This window comes from Protobothrops mucrosquamatus, unplaced genomic scaffold, assembly GCF_001527695.2.
Source record: "Protobothrops mucrosquamatus isolate PMUCROS unplaced genomic scaffold, P.Mucros_1.0 scaffold140, whole genome shotgun sequence".
Taxonomy (NCBI): Eukaryota; Metazoa; Chordata; class Lepidosauria; order Squamata; family Viperidae; genus Protobothrops; species Protobothrops mucrosquamatus.
Window position 1 is genome coordinate 209689 of NW_015386506.1, and position 20147 is coordinate 229835.

General features: G+C 38.7%; 1 protein-coding gene across 1 annotated transcript in view; it reads left to right on the top strand.

The window, feature by feature from the left end:
• NMNAT2 (nicotinamide nucleotide adenylyltransferase 2) overlaps positions 1–19695 on the top strand; it is an 83897-nt gene extending 64202 nt beyond the window's left edge. Inside the window, exons 5-11 of the mRNA XM_015813137.1 lie at positions 6094–6220; positions 8108–8188; positions 9117–9161; positions 10947–11023; positions 16147–16248; positions 17953–18020; positions 19593–19695. Coding sequence (XP_015668623.1) covers positions 6094–6220; positions 8108–8188; positions 9117–9161; positions 10947–11023; positions 16147–16248; positions 17953–18020; positions 19593–19695 — 603 coding nt within the window. The remainder of the gene's footprint in view (positions 1–6093; positions 6221–8107; positions 8189–9116; positions 9162–10946; positions 11024–16146; positions 16249–17952; positions 18021–19592) is intronic.
• Positions 19696–20147: the final 452 nt, after the last annotated feature.

The window sequence follows — 20147 nt, forward strand, 5'->3', positions numbered from 1 at the left end:
TTTGCCAGGAACCTGTTTGATCTTCCACTTGGTGCAGAGTTTGTCTCCCAGTTGATGTCAGGGTAGTTAAAGTCCCCCATTACTATTGTGATGTGCTTCCTACATACCTTAGTTAGCTGACTAGCAAAAAGTTCATCTATTTCCTCTGTTTGGTTGGGTGGCCTGTAGTATACACCTATGGCAATGTCATTTTCCCCCCTTTTATATTGACCCGAATGCATTCAAGACAAATTTTATCATTGTTGTGCTCTATTTCTGTAGAGATATAGTTATTTCTTATATAGAGAGCAACTCCACCTCCTCTTTTATTTGGTCTGTTTCTTTTAAATAATTTAAATCCCTCTAGCTGTGTGTTCCATGTGTGGGTTTCATCTCACCATGTTTCCAAGTTGTCCAAGTTGATGTCCATCACGACATCATGCGGCTAGCAAGCTGAATTGGTTAATTCAGCACTGTATGAAAAAATACTTCCTAATTCTCCTCACATGCTGTTTCATTCGATAAACTCAAGCTCTAGTCTTAAAAGAGTGAACAAACTGTTTCCATTTCCATTTCCTACACAGTGTGCATAAATCCATATACATTTTGTCTTCTAGCTTCTAAGAAATTTCAAATATTGACTGGTTCTCCGTGTGCTTTGATTGCTTTCCCTTCTGCCCTGGTCCTCAAAAAACAAAGCAATCAAACTAACAAAAAATGCCAAGGGGAAAAAAAGATATTACATATTTGGCTGTGGCACTCAGAATGGTTTCATTGTCTACTTTTAGTAGTGCCTACCATTGTTGGGTACTGACTGCTAAAGAGCAGGCAATGAAACCATTCTGAGTGCCACCTTTTGTGGAGTCTGCAGAGGGATAAAAAAAATCAAGACGCCAGCCAAATCAAAGTCACAGGTTTTTTAAAAAAAAATGTTTAAAAATTTAAAAATGTGCACGACAGATTTTTTTTTAAAAAACTAAGGTTTTGATTATACAATCACTACTGCCATCTTGTCTTCTCTCTCTCTCTCTCTCTCTCTCTCTCTCTCTCTCTCTCTCTCTCTCTCTCTCTCTCTCTCTCTCTCTCTCTCACACACACACACACACACACACACACACACACACACGGAGATGTCCCTGCCAACCACCTTCAAAGCTTTGTCTTTGAGCATGCAGAAATGTTCAAAAGAACATGAGATTTTGAAGAAGAAATTTGCTTTCCCCCCCCCCCTCTGATTTTTAGTGGGCTTGATGAATATTGCTCCTGAAGCTAACTGATGCTAGTGGGGCTTAATAGCTATCACAAGGGAGTGATTTCTAGCAGGGCCAGATTAAAAAGGATTTAATTCTTTTGGTAAATGTTGAAAGGCAGAAAATAAATCACTCCATTTTTTAAAAAAGAACGCGCCTTCCCATGTGCCACGAACTCAGTGAAAATGGAGCTTCTCACAGTGGCTCTTAACTATTAAAATAAAGCAAAAATTAAACAAAGACATATTTGCTGCCACACTTATTTTAGCTCTCAGATTCTGCTAATGAGAAAGAGAAGCCTGGGAATATTGTAGGGAGAGAGAAGCAATATATTAGAAACAGGGGAGGGGGAGAGAAGTGATTCCCCACCCTCCCACCCTTTCCTTGATTCAGAAACTGGCTTTGCAAAGAGGGAAAATGAGCTTAAGGAGGAAGGAAGCCCAGTCGTCTTTCCCAAAATATTTATGACATCTAATTTGTTTGCATATTTCTCAGTACGATTAAAGGGCCATACACAGTTCCGGTGGCTGCTGTGTTTCCTGGCCAGGAAAATTCCACAGAACACCTTTGTTCCTTTCATTGTTCTGAAAAACAACAATTGGAAAAGTTTGACCAATTCTGACCGGTCAAGGGTCATGGCAACATATCGGAAGGGGCATCAAATGGTTAGCCGTTGTTTTGGAAACCCCAGGGTTCTCTCCTTTTATTTCTCAGAAATAATTTATAGAGTCATTTTGAGTCTTCTAAAATTCCTGGCTTTTGTTTGACTCATCTGTACTTTTAAAAACAGAAGGATTGATCAACAATCTTTGAGCGATACTGATGTTCCTACAAAATAGCCAGGGGTAAGGAACTTGTTGACTGCAAGTCACAGTGCACATTTTTGGGCTGTAATCTGAACTTAGCAAATCATTTAAAAAGGCTATGGTAATATGTTTAAAATGATATTTGATTTCTTTATGAATATGACAGCGGTACTTGGGGGGAGGGCAAAAAGAAAAAAGAAAATAAGAATTTGAGAGTTATGATGGGCTGTACATTTGGGAAGGTTGTTGGAGGAAGATTGATCACTAACTCTACACTATTGTTGCAATGTATTATAGATGTTGACAAATGTATATCCATATAGTCAAAGAATGGAAATTCTTTGGTAGGTCAAACTTTTCAGTTCCATTGAGGGTGCATATTCAATTTTCAACAATGCTTGATAATGTTCCACCTCTTTATTTCTGCCTTTTGCAAAAGAATACAGCACCCCCTGGTGGCAGGAAAAATATTATTCCTGTTATCGCATACTGTAATACGTTTCATTTACTCTATTATTTGACTTTTTAAAGAACAAGTTAAATGCAATCTTTGATAACTTGCTTTTTTCATTTTGCAATTACTTGTGCATTTTTTCATTTTAAAGGTATATATGCCATCTTTTAATCAAAATTATAAGAAGTACTCATAAGATTTTTTTTAAAAAAACAAGGATATTTTTTAAAATATCCTTGAAAAAAGTAAGGTTCTACACTTAGGCAAGAAAAACCAAATGCACAAGTATAGTATAGGTGGTACCTTGCTCAATAGTAGTAGCTGTGAGAGGGATCTTGGAGTCCTAGTTGACAAACACTTAAACACAGTGCTAGGCTGCATTAACAGAGGGCTAGAATCAAGATCACATGAAGTGTTAATACCATTTTACAATGCCTTGGTAAAGCCACACTTGGAATACTGCATCCAGCTTTGGTCACCACAATGTAAAAAAGATGTTGAGACTCTAGAAAGAGTACAGAGAAGAGCAACAAAGATGATTAGGGGACTGGAGGCTCAAACATATAAGGAACGTTGCTGGAATTGGGAATGTCTAGTTTAATGAAGAGAAGGACGAGGGGGGACATGATAGCAGTGTTCCAGTATCTCAGGGGCTGCCACAAAGAAGAGGGAGTCAAGCTATTCTTCAAAGCACCTGAAGGCAGGAGAAGAAGCAACGGATGGAAACTAACCAAAGAGAGAAGCAATCTAGAACTAAGGAGAAATTTCCTGATGGTTAGAACAATTAACCAGTGGAACAACCTGCCTCCAGAAGCTGTGAATGCTCCAACACTGGAAGTTTTTAAGAAGAGACTCGACAGCCATTTGTCTGAAATGGTTATAGGGTTTCCTGTCTGAGCAGGGGGTTGGACTAGATGACCTCCAAGGTCCCTTCCAACATCATCATCATCATCATCATCACCACCACCACCACCACCACCACCACCACCACCACCACCACCACCACCATCATCATCATCATCATCATCATTATTATTATTATTTGTAATTATTACTATCATGGTTCTGACAGATGAAACTCTTCAAAAGAAGTTCGAGGCACTGTTTACCTTAAAGAATCTTTTATTCGAGAAGCATAATATCGGCACTACATAATTGAAGCCAAAAACTGAATTCCCCTCCCCTGGGCACAAAGTAGCAAAGCACAATTTTCCTCCTCCAACTAACAGTCATAAATCACATTCCCCAATTAGCTTGAAACACAGGCTTTCTCCACAGCTCTCCAGCCGCCAAATCATTATCAACTCTGGGCTCAGTAAACTTGAATTCTCACAACTTGAAATTGTTGTTATGACTAACTGGACTCTCATCCACATCCCCCCTCCCAGCATCAATCAGCTCTAAAAGTGAAAGAGAAAAATAAATGCATTTCCATCTGTTGTCAAAGCAATAACACCCGATGTTAGCAGCATTGACAATTACATTATTACACCATAGTAATAATGCATCTAGTTCAATAAGAAGTATACTTTGAATTTAAAATGTTAAGGTGAATAAAAATGCCTTGATTCGAGGGAAGTCAACCAGGCTTTGTTTCAGATACATTTTTAAAACATTTTTAAAACCCTTTTTTTGCAATTGCACAATGTAAGGAATTTGAAAAACTCAGCCTTTCAAAACATACATGGGCAGGATGGTCTGTTTAAGCTGCCAGGTACTTTAGACTTTAAACATAAATGCATCTTCGGCCCATCAATGAGTTTGCTAGCAAGATGAACACCTTAGGCATTTGTGCTATGTAATCATGAGGATGTCCTGTTCTTGAAGCCTTAAGAAATCTATGAGTCAGACCATCCTGCTTCTTCTATCCAGATTGTTACTAGAACATTACACCCAGCATTACGACTGCATAATCTGGAGCTCTTCAAAGAACAATTCAGGCAAATGGAAGGAGTTTTATTTGTTAATGTATCTCAGTTCCAATAGTAGAGAGGGTATATAGAGCAAAGTATAGGCAAAATTAAGAAGGAATAAAGGCAACCAGAAAACAGTCTGATTAATTTTTAAAAATGGTTATTGTAGTCAGAGGTTAATTCAGACATAATTCCTTTCAAACAACCATGTTAACTCAGCTGTAATTTGGAGATATCAAACCACTTCCTGCCTAGCATCCTGTGATTCCTTGCAAAAAGGCTTAGTTAAGTCAACACTCCTATTCCAAGCCAGGTTCAATGCTTCAAATCAGTAATAATAATAATAATAATAATAATAATAATAATAATAATAATAATAATAATAATAATAATAATAATAATAATAATAATAATAATAANCATTCACCGCTTCTGGAGGCAGGTTGTTCCACTGGTTAATTGTTCTAATTGTCAGGAAGTTTCTCCTTAGTTCTAAGTTGCTTCTCTCCTTGATCAGTTTCCATCCGTTGCTTCTTGTCCTGCCTTCAGGCGCCTTGGAGAATAGCTTGACTCCCTCTTCTTTGTGGCAGCCCCTGAGATATTGGAACACTGCTATCATGTCCTCCCTCGTCCTTCTCTTCGTTAAACTAGACATACCCAATTCCAGCAACCGTTCCTTATATGTTTTAGCCTCCAGTCCCCTAATCATCTTTGTTGCTCTTCTCTGTACTCTTTCTAGAGTCTCAGCATCTTTTTTACATCGTGGTGACCAAAACTGGATGCAGTATTCCAAGTGTGGCCTTACCAAGGCCTTGTAAAGTGGTATTAACATTTCATGTGATCTTCATTCTATCCCTCTGTTAATGCCGCCCAGCACTGTGTTGGCTTTTTTGGCAGCTGCAGCACACTGCTGTTGATTTTGCTTGAAATCTTTCTCTGCTTCCCTAGGTCTTGGCTGAACTAGGCATCTTTCTTAGCCTGTACTCCTGAACACGGACATTGTTACCATTGTCACAGCTTGGAAATGAAAAACTTAACACTTTCAGTACAGCTGTGTATATGGGTCAAAATAACCACCAGAGATCTAAAGCCCTAGGTCTCTCTTAAGAGCATTAGGTGAACCTTGTCAAAGCAGTCCAAAGGATTACTTTTAGGGGTGATTTTTTGTTTCATTCCCAGGTAGAAGCCTTTGAACCCTAGAAAATGTACTATAGATACAAGACCACTTTCAGGAAAGGCTTCCCAGCCACATGTTGACAGATCTATTGCGTGATGATAGTATATAGCCATTGAGATTAACAGGCATTTATCGGCTTATCTTTTCTTGATAATTGAGAGTTATACATGGAAAGCTTCAGTCACAATTAGGACTGTGACAGTACTTTTCCTAAATAACTTGCCATGGTCTGATCTGAACACAGGAATACTATATTCACCCTGTCCTGCTGACAGAGGGTGGATGGAAAAAATGTCGAAAGATATGTCCCAGGGTTTTGGCAGATTTGACAATAGGGGAATAAAATTGGGTAAGGGCAGCTTTGTAAAAACAAAACAAAAGCTTCCCCCCCTTTTTTTTCAGTAGATACCTTTGAACCAAGCATACAAAAATGCAAACTAACTTTGACTAGCCACTTGTCTGGGGGTTGGACTAGAAGACCAATTCTGTCATTCTGTTCTGTTATTTCTTCCAGCGAGTTACTGGTTGTATCCTGTCCAATGTGAACACACCTTCTCTGACGCCAGTGATTGGACAGCCTCAGAACGAGACCCCACAACCTATTTACCAGAACAGCAACCTTTCCAACAAGCCAACTGCAGGTAAGAGTGAGCAGAAAGCCCAAATGTAGAAGCTCTTGAAAATAATAATAATAAATGTGGTAATCCAGGTGAGAGAAGAGAGCCTGTGATGGTGTTTTCTGCCTCAGGTGCCGAAATAATTGGCCAGATTAGATTTTTGGCACTTTGACATCTGGAGGGGAAAGCCGTGTCCTCTTCCATCCAAAATAAGCAAAATGTTTCAATCAGACCTTCTCATTCTTCTTTATAATCTGTACTCAGGATAGCTGCCAGTCCCTAATTACAAACCTTCCACTAAATTGCACGTTGAGGCATTTCAGCCATTCCTCATCCTTTCATCTGCTGCTTTGTCACCTTCTGACTGGCACACCTGGTTTGCTCTTGGCTTCAGCAGGTGGTAGAGAGTGCACAAGAAAATAGGAGAAAAACTGACTGGAACAGCTGCAATGGTGCGCGCTTGGAGTGGGTTTAATGGCGCAGGGCGAATTTTTTATCTTGCAAACCACTAATCCTAATTATCCAGTGAGAACTGGATATTAAAATATTTGGTTCCAAATATAAACAACTGCTGGGGGCAGAGAAAAAAAGGGGGAAATAAATCCTTTTCATTTTTTGATCAGTAGGTGTTACTGCCTTCAGATGCAACACAAATGCCCTGCTAGTCCATTTAGTCTAGCACAGGGATGGCGAGTCTTTTGGACTCAGGGTGTCAAAACTTCGGAAAATGCCAAACGTAATGCTGCTGGTGCCTGCCCCACGAACAAAAGAGAAACAACTCTTTACATATTCAGTTACTTTTTTAAAAAAAAATACAGCCTAGTTGTGTGGTAATCAGTATTATACAAAGAAACATCAAACATCAAACAATTACAAAAATAAAATATAGTTAAAACTCATGTTCAGAAAGTCTGGAGATCTTGTGAGAGCACGGCCCTTTCACGTGATTTGGGGAGGGTCTGGAAGTTGCATGAGAGCACACATCGCCCTCTGTGACCTCCCAAAATTGTGCAAGAATGGGGCGTGCTTTCTAGAATAGTTGTTGGGTCTTGTTGAACATTTTTGTGTTACCCAAAACGTCATGGCCTGTCACCTTTGATATACATCATAGGTTCACCATCTCTGCATCGACCAACCAGATCAGATCTGGCATTCTGAGATACACTACAGTATCTATTTATACTTTGTAAATATATATATTTATTTCTGTTTTACATTTAATGTGCATGCTCAAGATGATACACTAATCTTTTTTTAAAAAAAAATCAAAATAAATTAAACTCAATCGTTTAATAGTAGCTGTAATTGCTCATTAGCTGGAAATGGCTGTCGAAGTTCATGGATTTGGATTCATTCTTTCTTTACTACATATTATTTTCATTGTGGATTTTAATTAACAGTTTTTGCTTTAAAGTATCTTTGTCTCCCAGTTTCATTTTCAATGCATATGTTATTGTGTATTGCCAAAATACACAATCAGCAAATGGTGCTCTAAGTGAAATAAATATATAATTTTGACTGGATTTAGTATTATTTTAAGTACATGGGTCAAACTGGACTACAAGCATCAGTGCTTGGCTCTTGTTAATTACGTAAACTGCAGAGGGGAAAATTGCATTTTACTGATTCCTGTCTGAATGAGAGGGCACATGTTTTTGTCTGCTGTGTAATTCTCAGAAACAAACGCACGTTTGTGCTGAGTTTGTGTTGGCAACAGCAGTAACATTTTGTCAAAGGAAGTATAAAAAAAATGCTGGTGATCAATTCACAATCCACACATGTGTTATTTTAAATTGTGTAGTAAAGCCATTGAATGTAAGGGTAATATTGTTCAGTTGTAAACTGTAGTACTTCCACCTGTATTGAATGCTGATTTTTCTATTTTATCCTCTACTTTCCTTCTTTCCTTAGCAAAACTTTTGGGGAAAGTGGGAGAAAGCCTTAGCAGGATTTGTTGTGTTCGTCCCCCAATGGAGCGTTTCACCTTTGTGGGTATGTTGTTGAAATGTGGTTGTCTGTATGACTGAAATTAGATTCTTTCCTAGATGTAGATGACCAGGCTGAGCCTGAGGGAGGAGTCAAACGTGTCATGAATCATGAGTCACTGCATGCCCACAAGAGATTTAAGTCCAGCCCACCTTGAATGCCTTCTTATTACCATTCATTTCCCTTGACCGTTAGTAGCTCAATTTTTTGTAGAGAGCTTAAGCTTGCAATAAATCTTTATACTCATTTGAACTGCTTTAATCTCCTGATTTCAACGGCACTTGACATTAGCTTTTCCTTTGGAAATTGTTGTAGAATTAAACAGAACAATCAAATGATTTTTACCAACCGTAGCTGATGATGGGCCTCTGGCAATACCAGTTTCATTTGATTTATCCCCAGGTATTTCTAGGACTGTGCTGAACACTGACATACTATATTTGAATTACTTTGGATGTATTTTAGAAAAGTTGATCAATCCAAACCAGGACTGAAAATGATTTTTTTTAATTAATATCACACTTGCTTTTCAGGCTCAAAAATCTGCTCAAAAATCAGGCTCAAAATATGTCAATACTGGATTAAACATTTTATATATTCTGGAGTTCAGAAGAAACTCTTAGGGGCATATTAGATGTGGAGGATGACTAAGTAGTTGAAATAACGCATTCAGCATTTGGGCTGGCCAGCCTCTTCCACATTTAATTTCCCCACTTCATTTCAGCCACTGTTATTATCACTACTTAGAACCCTCATTTTACTGTAATTACTTTTAATTACACTCTTTATAAAAGGTGCTCTAAGTACAGTTGTAAAAGGGCAGGATAATTGATAGTGTAGTAAGATTTGCTTAGTAAATATAGTGTTTTTAACTAATAGATTACCTCATTGTAGGTCTTCCTGTGAAATACAATTTCCTTTTCTTGCTTTCTAGATGAAAATGCTAATTTGGGGACTGTGATGAGATATGAAGAGATTGGTAAGTGAGCATCATCCATAGGCCCTTATAAAAGTGGGCATATTTGCATATAAAAGAGGCAGAAGAGTTGTGGTCACTTTATTGTGCAATTGATGTTGATTTTAGTTGGAAAAACAATCCATACATGCAAAGGGCCAGGGTGTAAAGGTAATGGGTAGTAGGAGTTTATGGGGGCTGTATTGCATGTATATGTCAGATGGGGAAAACTGCAATATATCATCTACAAAGACACTACTGAATTCTGCAAAAACTCTTGAAAAGCTGTGCATTACTTGGAACTGATTTCAACCAGTGCTTTAGAACATGAAGAGACTATAAATTTAGCAGTTGTCTGTAACTTCTAAACAATGGTTGCACCTCTTCCAAGACTGTGAAATTTTAGGAAAAGATTTAGCTGTTTCGTAGAGTTGTAAATGGTGCCACCTTTGTGTTTCTCCTTCCAAGCCACCTTTTTGGGATTGAATCCAAATGACTTGTCTTGCTGTATACTATGCAGCATCCCAGATAAGAACATGCACATGATGTCAAAGAACCAGCATTGCTTTTCAGACTGACAAGCACCTAATAATGAATTGGGGATGTAAAAAACTATTCTAAATCTACTTCATGTGCATTGACACTCATTTTCACTTATAATTGTAGTTTGTAAATTAATCTTACAATTAAAAACCCACATTCATTATCACTGTAATCTTCCCTAACACATGGAATTATGCATTCCCCTAATGTGCACTTATCAAAAATAACTACCCCAATCTCTATATTTTTTTGTACTCAGCTTTTCCAACTATGTCCACTTTGGAATACATTTGTCTTAAATATCCTTTTTTGTGCCAATCCATAGAATGGAGCATGACAGAAGCTAGCAGGCCATAGCAGACTCCACATTTTTAAGATTCTTTATCCTTGATGTTGAATATAATTTTATGGGAACCTACCTGCAAATTCTATCGCGCCCTGCCATTATGGAGTGGAGTGTCAGGTGGTGAAACATGGCATAATGGAAATAACTCTTTGAACACTTTCCTGCATTCCATAAGCTGAGTCCCCTTCAGACATAAGGCAGAAAGATATAGTCAACTGCATCAGAAGTTTTATGAGTATAAAGAACGGTTGCAGGAATTGGGTATGTCTAGTTTAATGAAAAGAAGGACTAGGGGTGACATGATAGCAGTGTTCCAATATCTCAGGGGCTGCCACAAAGAAGAGGGAGTCAACCTCCAAAGCACCTGAAGGCAGGTCAAGAAGTAACGGATGGAAACTAATCAAGGAGAGAAGCAACCTAGAACTAAGGAGACATTTCCTGACAGAACAATTAATCAGTGGAATGACTTGCTTCCAGAAGTTGTGGACGCTCCAACACTGGAAGTTTTTAAGAAGAGAGTGGACAGTCATTTATCTGAAATGATATAGGTTTCCTGCTTGAGCAGGAGGTTGGATTAGTAGACCTCCAAGGTCCCTTCCATCTCTGTTATTCTGTTTCTGCTTTTATGTTTATACAGGCATAGAAAAGTCACTGCAACATGCATTATATTGGTGCACAAAATTGCCAAAAGTGAAGATAACACTGACATTGCTTAAGGAATATTAGTGGTTGGTGAAATAGATAAACTGACAGGTGGTAACATTTCTAGAGTGCTTTCACAACACAGGAACCAGAATTCTGCCTTAAAGCCCTGTCTTTTCTGCTCCCCTTCCCTTTTCAAGCCTTTGCATCAAGGCAAAGAGATTAGTGGGGAGTGGTTATCCAGGGAACATCTCAGATTCTGTATCTCTTTTCTTCAGAGCTCCGAATCTTGCTGCTGTGTGGAAGCGATTTGCTGGAGTCCTTCTGTATCCCAGGCCTCTGGAATGAAGCTGATGTGAGTAGATAACAGAAGATGGTCAAAGCTGTGATCTTCCTTCCTTCCTTCCTTCCTTCCTTCCTTCCTTCCTTCCTTCCTTCCTTCCCTCTTTCCCTCCCTCCCTTCTTCTCCATTTACACACAGTAGCTACTGATTTAGCAAAATATACTTCCTGAGGAGTTTTGTTTACTTTGTGATGGCTTGGGAAATCATAGATTGACAGGCTACTTCCACCTTCTCTGTTCGTGACCCCTTCTTTTCCAGTTCTGACAATAGTAAAAGAACAATAGTGATTTTTATAGTGCAGTTGGAGAGGTATTTTTTGTAATGAAAATAAATATAATTTCATGTTTCAGTAGTAGGAGGTTATTAACCGATTACTCTTACGATCATATCAAGAAGATAAAAATACTTGCCTCAGCCTTTGCCAAATTTGTTTTAAAATGATTTACTCACAATTGTAAAGTAGTAAGGATTTGATTAAATGTTCTTATATATGCATATGCTGGTTCACCCTTTAAACTGGATTCTCTCAAGATCTGAGGACTGCAATTCCCAGATTCATCCCTTAGGGCAGGGGTTCCCAACCCTGAGTCCGTGGACCGCACAAATAAGCAAAGCCTCATCAGTGGGATGCAGGCAGCACACAAAATCACACGGCCTCCGGTCCATGGAAAAACCTCTCTCCACGGAACCGGTCCCTGGTGCCCAAAAGGTTGGGGATCTCTGCATTAGGATAACTATTATTGAGAATTCCAGGAGTAATGCATAGGTTGGGAAGCCTCTCAGAGATAAACCTATAGTAGAGGTAGTCCTTTACTTACAACCATTCATTTCAACCATTCAGAGGTGAAATGGCTCTGAAAAAGTGACTTATGACTATTTTTCACACTTACAGCAGCATCCCCACGTGATTAAAATTTGGGTTCTTGGCATCTGACTCATATTTATAACAGTGTTCTGAGGTCATGTGATCATGTTTTGCGACCTTCTGACAAGTAAAGTCAGCGGGGAAGCCAGATTGACTTAACAATCATGTTATTAATTTAACTGCTGTAGTGATTTATCTAACAACCTTGGCAAGAAAAGTCGTAAAATGGGTCAAAACTCAACATCTGTCTTGCAACAAAAAAGTTGGGCTCAATTGCAGTCATAAATCAAGGACTACCTGTATATGAATATAAAGCAAAAGGATTCTTTTCCCTTGCCTCTTTTAAGGAGAAAACAAATTTCCTGTAAGAAATTATGTGCATAAAAGTTTAGCTATTGAGGCTTTAGACAAAGATCTCTGGCAGTCAGGTGTGAATCAAATCTTTCCTTCCTCTCTCCACCCTTCTGGTTCCCAAAGCAGTGGATACTGCTCATCATACAGCTTGCTTGCATCTCTCAGTGCCTGTAACTTCATAGAAGCAAATCTTCAGCAAGCTTTCTCTTATCCACTATATACTGTATTATGCAATTTCATTAGTCCTATTTCTTTACAAAGTAAGCAGTTTCCAGAGTATTCTCAGTCATACCTTACATGACCCTTTGGTTATACTACAGTATTACTTTCTTTAATTTCTCCCATATAAATTAACCAAGTGATTTTCTTTCTTTGAGAATAAGTGCTTTTCTAATAACCTCAACATCTGAACATCTTCCTGAACATTGATTCATTTGCCTACCATTTCCTCAAATCTGCCGAAAGATTTTTGTAATATAAACACATCATCGCCAATAAGTGGGCCAATTCTAACAACAACTTGATTGGTATTCCGGTTTGGAGCGGTTGCCTTTCGCTATGCTATTATTGATGTTTTGTTCTAATCAATGGAAGCCATATCATTTGATCATCATTTCTTGCAGCACAGGGAGAGTGTTTTAGCTGATCTCAAGGTACATGGAAATGCATATTTATGTTGGATTTCATATGAGTGAAAGTATCTTTCAAAGGGAGTTGTAGAGATGCCTTGATGCAGCCCAGGACTGTGTTGGCTGTTTTGGCAGTGTACTGCCAAAAAAGCCAACACAGTCCTAGGCTGCATTAACAGAGGGATAGAATCAAGATCACATGATGTGTTTTATAATAAACTTTATAATGCCTTGGTAAGACTACACTTGGAATATTGCATCTATGCCTTGATTGCCACAATGTAAAAAAAGATGTTGAGACTCTAGAAAAAGTACAGAGAAGAAAAACAAAGATGATTAGGGGACTGGAAGCTAAAACATAGGAAGAACAGTTGCAGGAATTGGGTATATCTAGTTTGATGAAAAGAAGAACTAGGGGATAACATCATAAAGGGTTCTAATAACTAAGGGGCTGTCACAAAGAAGAGGGGGTCAACCTATTTTCCTGGAGGTAGGACTAGAAGCAATGGATGGAAACTAATCAAGGAGAGATCCAACCTGACTTCTGGTTTTGCATAGTCATGGAACGGGACACAGGAAGGCAGGGCTCTGCCTTCCGTGCACGATTTTGCCCTGCTGGGGACCCTAAAAAGAGCCTAAAATTGCCCCGAAGAGGCAATGAAGAGGAGGGGTGCCTTGTTGATCACGGAGAGATGGTGGTCTTTCCATTCGGTCCAAGGAAAGCCCTCCAAACCACAGGGGAAAGACTGGCTACATTCCTGTGGCTGGCCATTAGTTGCTGACAATGGAAGAAGAAAAAGCACCAATTAACACATTGTAAACAGCATGTTTGGCACTGGGTGAGAAATTTGATCCTTTCTTTACTATTTTACAACTGAATTTCCTGGGAAAGGTTCCCAAGAAGCTAAAAACCTCCGAATGTGAACAGAAGCAGTGTTTTAATTTTATGGGGGACAGAAACATAATACTGAACTGGAAGTAACATAAAGCTACAGTTTTGATAAATTTGAGAACTGAGATAACTGTTAAGATTTTCTCTTTGAAAAAAAAACATTGAGGCGAAATATAAGAAATCAACCCTTTGTCTTAAGAGTGGAAAATGGATTTTGAATGACATCTAATGGTGGATTTGTGTACAGCACTATAATTTGCTTCCTGGCTGCTTGGTGACTCCTAGCTTGGGAGAACAGCTGGCAATAAAGGAAAATATTTTGGCATACTTATCACCCTGACCTTCTTGGATTATAAATACCTACTAAGCTTGGACTTTTAACCTCAAGACTAGTGGGAGAGAAAGAAAAATTTGACCTTGGAGTACGTCTGGCTGGGAGAGGCTTTTGAGCTGTTTTCAGGGAGGTTGAACATTTTGAACACTTTGAACATTGTGGATTACAACCTTGCCTGACTGACAATTTTTGGATACTTGAGGCAAAAGATCATTATAAAATATTGCTTTCAGGACTGGACCTATACTCTGGAATCTATTAGATTATAAAGGCTACATATAACGACCAGAAAACTAGAGGAAACTTAGATTTACTCTTACTGAGACTGGTGATACTAGAGGATCTCCAGGAACGATGCCTCAAGAAAAAACAAACACTTTTCAGAAGGAAATATACTCTATGCTACAACTATTTCACCAAACAATTGTCGCATAGAAAGAGGACATAAAAAGAAATCACAATGAGACTAAAAATAATTTAGATAATATAAATGAGCAAATCTCCAAATTAAATCTACAACTAGAAAGTTCCCAGATAACGACTACAAAATATGAACAAATAAACCAGAAATCAAAACATGAAACAGAGAAAATGGATTTAGAGACGGAAGAGATAAAAGAAGGGAAATATAAACGACCATACACAAACAAAATACTGCAAGACTTAGCCATAACAATGAAAATGCAAAAGACCCTTTACCCCTTAGGTCTGCAAAATACATCTGATGGCAAGGAAGAAGATTTTTAAAAATGGAATATAGAGCTGTTAGGGGAAATGTCACAACATGGGAGAAATTGAGGGAGAAGGAAACTGGAAGTTTCTTAAGGAATGTAAATGGGTGGAATTCCTCCCCAAAAATACTCTACCTAAATTGTCTTCCTCATGCCAAGCAATTTTCACAAAAACAGAAAAAAAATTCCTGGGCGATCTAATTACCCTGGCTTAGAAAGCTACTTGGCAAAGAAAGAAAGCGAGAGTCATATTTAAAAAACAGAAGACTTGATCTTTTAGAGGGGGCATTATATGTTTAAATACTTGTTTGAATAAGATTAAAAGAATGGATGACCCTTAGATATAATTAGACTTTTATAATGAAAGATATGATTTAGAACTAAAATAGTATTTTTTTTCTTTCCTTTTTTTGATATGGGAAATATGAAAATAAGAGGAGGATTGGTATGAATAAAACCTATAGCTATATAAATGTAATTAATATTGAGAAAATTATAACTGGCAAAGATTTTAAATACTGATGGGAAATCAAACCTTAACAAGAGCACAAAAACAGGATATTGATTCATGAACTGATATTATTATTTGTATGATTAGTAAAATATGATGAAGATGCTTATATCTAACTTTGTATAGTTCAACAGTTCCAAAAATTGTAACTGTGTAATGAGGGGAAAATGGAAAAAATATGAGGAAGAAAGGAGGATCAGGGGGAAAAAATACTGGATTGTGTAGTACTGAACAGATTTATATTGAAGAAGTTAATGTTAAATATCTGAACCCAGACAACATGTTGTTTACTAAGCACTAAAGATTGTAATTCTTAAAAATCAATAAAACTTTTTTATTTAAAAAAAGGAGAGATCCAACCTAGAACTAAGGAGAAAGTTCCTGTTAGTTAGAACAATTAATCAGTGGAGGGACTTGTCTCCAGAAGTAGTGGGTGCTCCAACACTGTAGGTTTTTAAGAAGAGGTTGGACAATCATTTGTCTGAAATAGTATAGGATTTCCTGCCTGAACAGGGAATTGGACTAGAAGGCTTCCAAGGTCCCTTCCTGCTCTATTATTCTTTTATTGATTTCCCTGCAAGTATCTATAGTTCACAATATTCAGCCAGAATTGTGTGCTATGTTTTTGAAAACTCTGTGGAAGCCTTTGAGAGACCAAAAAAACCCCCCACAGATTAGCAAGAAAATGGATTCAAATATAACCAAGTGCATAGAATACATCTTCACTGGAAGCCAATAACCACAAAATTGATTCAGATTTAGGAAAAAGTTTCTGTAAATGTTTGTTTTCATAAAAGACATTCATTCTAATTTAAACAGATGGAGGTGATTGTGGGGGACTTTGGTATCGTTGTTGTCCCACGAGATGGTGCTGATACCGAGAGAATCATGAACCACTCCTCTATACTTCGCAAGTATAAAGTAAGTTTTGTTGTTCTAAAACTGCAGTGATAAATGGACTCTAGGCTGGGACTCAATCCTGCTTTCCCGAACCTCTCTGGTTGCATACATATCAGCTCTCCCAAGTAGGGAGGCATGACTAGATGAGCTAATTCTACTTTGTTGTAAAGCTACATTAAGATAATCTTGCAAGTCTGAAGGTATAAACTTCTGCCATTCTTAATTACCTGAACAATTATGGCAGGTCCTTCTTAAATTTCTTCCTCTGAGCATTAATCCATTGGGGGTTCCTGTCTCTTTTGTCTAATTGTTTCCTAGGCAGCTTCTCTTCCCCTAGTACCCAAAGATCATCCACACATTCCATTACAATACAGTTGTCCATTTCAGGTTTGTCTACATAGTGGGCAGGAATTCTACTGGAATTCTGTCTTCTAGGTTTCTGAGGAAGTTGCAGCCAGGACAGTAGAAGAGCTTTGCCTGGAAATAGTGTCAAGTGCCAGGGAAAACAAGAGATGCAGGCAGTTCAAATGACTATAAAGATTTATTACAAGCTTAAGCTCTCTATAAGAATCTGGCCAACTGACCATTAAGGAAAATGTGGGGAAGGTAAAGAGGGGCATTCAAGGTGGCCTGGACTTAAATCTCTTGCGGGCATGAAGGGACTCATGACTTATGATGTGTTTGACTCCTCCCTCAGACTCATCTCCTACAAACAGTCAAGGATAAGAATAGCCTTCTTGTCCAGTAATGGTATTTGGAAATGATCTTGGGAGACAGAAAGGACGGCCACAGACCATCCTTTCCCATAAAAGAGATTTCAGTCTACAGAAGAAGGAAGCTGCAGAGGGAAGCATTTCAGCAGGGACCCTCCCTAGTTTTCTGGAGAGTAAAAGGAGAGGAAGGAAGAAATAGTCTTGCAAGATTCCAAAACCTCACAGCAAAATTAGCACTCATAACTGTGCTTCTTTTCTGGACTATCTTGAAGGGCTAGCATGTCCTAAGCAGGCTCAGGATAAAGTCATTAAGTGTTTTAGTCTCTTAAACTTGGATTTTCACCTGCAGCAATATGTTTTTAACCCCCTTCTTTAAAATGCAAGGATTCTGACAAAAGTGAGCAAGTGCCACATTATTTTGAGCATAGGCCTTTGTTTCAGAAAAATTTGATGGCTTCGCTATATATGAAAGGCAAGCAAAAGAAGAGTAGGAATAACCTACTGTAGAGTCTGACTGAGACTTGGATTCCCCTAACTTTTGGTTTGTGTATCCCAACCTTAATCTGAGCTATTTAGAGAGAAAAAAATTGAATACAATTAGTTTTGTTTTGCAATAGCTTTTCCTTTTTTTCTATTCTGCCAGATAGCTGCATACAACATTTACAGAGATTTACGATTCATTGATTTTTTTTTTTAAAAAAACAACTTCATTAAAAACAATTGGAGTACAATAAATACTAGGTTAGTTTAAAATAATTTACAGTGAAAGATAATGTCTAAATAAAAATGTTCAACTCTTCCGCTCAAAATACCAATTCAGTACAATTTCACTGTCCTTTTTTTAAAGATAGAGCTCAGAAACAATGGGGGAGGGGATGGCATTCTAAGGTAAGGATGCCATAACTGAAAACTGCCCTTCTGTTGAGTTTGCAAATCTTAAATGCTAATATCCTGCTTCAGTGAGCATGTGGAAAGATTCACGCTTATATCCCTGGCAATGTTTCCTCTGCAGAACAATATCTTGGTTGTGAAGGATGATGTGAATCACCCCATGGCTATTGTCAGTTCCACTAAAAGCAGGTGAGTGAGGGGAAGGTGACTTACTGGGGAGGGAACAAAATAGCAGCAAGATCATGGTTAAGAAATTTCCAAACTGGTTTGGTTGGAGAGGCAGCCATCTATTCAAGGACAGAGTATTTGATAATGTAGGTAGTTCTCGACTTGCAACCATTTGTTTAGTGACAGTTCAGAGTTGCAACAGTTCTGAAAAAAGTGTCTTAAAACTAGTCCTCACACTTAACAACTGTCGCAACATCCCTGTGGCCATGTGATCAAAATTCGGACGCTTGGCAACTGGCGTGTATTTATGACAATTGCACTGTCCAGAGGTCATGTGATCGCCATTTGCAACCTTCCCAGCTGGCTTCCGACAAACAGAGTCAATGGGGGAGGCCATATTTGCTTAACGACTGCATGGTTCCTTTAACAACTGCAGTGATTCGCTTAACCGCTGTGACAGAGAAGTTCATAAAGTTGGGCCCGACTCACTTAACACCTTCCTTGCTTAGCCATGGAAATTCGGCCATAAGTCGAGGATTACCTTTACGACAGAACTCTTTTTATTCCTCTATTATGTCACATTCTGAAGTGGCCAACTGTTTCCTGTGTATACAGAATAAAATACAGGCACATGAACAGGCAGGAAAATTTGGGATGGAACCCATAAGTCCTGCCTGCTGATTAGAGCTACAAAGTTGTTTCCCCCTGTCCTTCACCTTTTTTGACTGTTGTGGAAACCCTAAATGTGTCAGGAAGTTTGTTATACAAAATAACGCCAGTGTTCTGATGACTGGTTTAAGGGCACTGTAGAGTTGAAAAGAAATAAATTGTGGAAGCTGCAGCTGAGTTCATCCAGAATTTTAAAACTTTGGCAAAGGAGAGAACTTTTAATTAGTTTTAACTTGCTTATATTTCACTAAGATATCTACCCACATTTGTTGCATAAAGAGCAGGCAATTTAAATTCTCCCTGGGCTACTGTCTTCGGTTGGCATGAGGTGTGGGTTGGAGAAAAATTATATCCTGGATTCCATTTGCTACATTAATGGCTCTTTGCATAGATTATTTCTTAATTAGGTTAAGCAAAAATCTCTCTCCCCCCCCCAATGAGATATGTCACAAGGGTTAGGCAATACACTAGGATAGGGGTGGATCACTTGTAGCTCTAGATATACATGCAGCCTGATTCCCCTTTTTTGGCAGGCCTTGGAGCATCTTCTGACCATAATTACTAGAAGCTGTGACACAATTTGTGGTGGGAAACTGATGAAAAGTATACAGGAACTGACAGACTTGTCACAGATGACGCTCACTCTGCCCACTTGTGTCATCTAGCCACCTCTCTTTGCAGTCCTCAATTCCCTTCTCCCAACAATGTTAAGTGAGGCTCTTTGCCATCAGTGAGCAATTGCTCATTACTTTAAGACCATTTTTTTGCCTCTGCTCTCCAATGGGTCTCTTGGAAATGGGCCAGATAGCAAATTATGCAGGGGTTAGCATAGGAAAACCAGAAGAAAGGTATGCCTGTCTGGTTTTAAAGTAACTTGATTCATGCTTTTCTCTTCCTTCTTCTTTCTCTGTCCACCCCTCACAGATTGGCCCTTCAGCATGGCGACGGGCACGTGGTGGATTACCTGAGCCAGCCAGTCATTGATTACATCCTCAAGAGCCAGCTGTACCTGAATGCCTCCGGTTAAAGCTCTTGCTGGCATTGTGGCAAAGCTGCCATGTGGCGCCACCTTCCTATGATTGTTCATCACTGTTCTCTTTCTCACTCTTCTTTCTTTTTCAATGCCTCTTGCGTGCATCTGCCTATTCCACTCTGGTTTGTTTTTTCCCCAGCCCTAGGAATTGCTGCCTACAGCTAACAGCCAAGTACATACGCCATCAACCGTTCTCCCCTTGTAGTTAGGAGGGAAAAAAGTAAAGAATATCAGGCACTATTACTTAAAAGGGGGAAGATTAGGATTGCTCTTCCCAGCATGCAACAAGGGAAACAACATTATCCCTTCCTCTCTTCCCCTGTTGGCTAAATAAATCTCAGTGGGGCTTTTTATTTTTACTGCTTCTCATTTGCTTTCTCAACCCCACCCCCACCCCTAAATTGGCTTTTTTTTAATATAATTGCCATCTTTACGGTGACAATGAG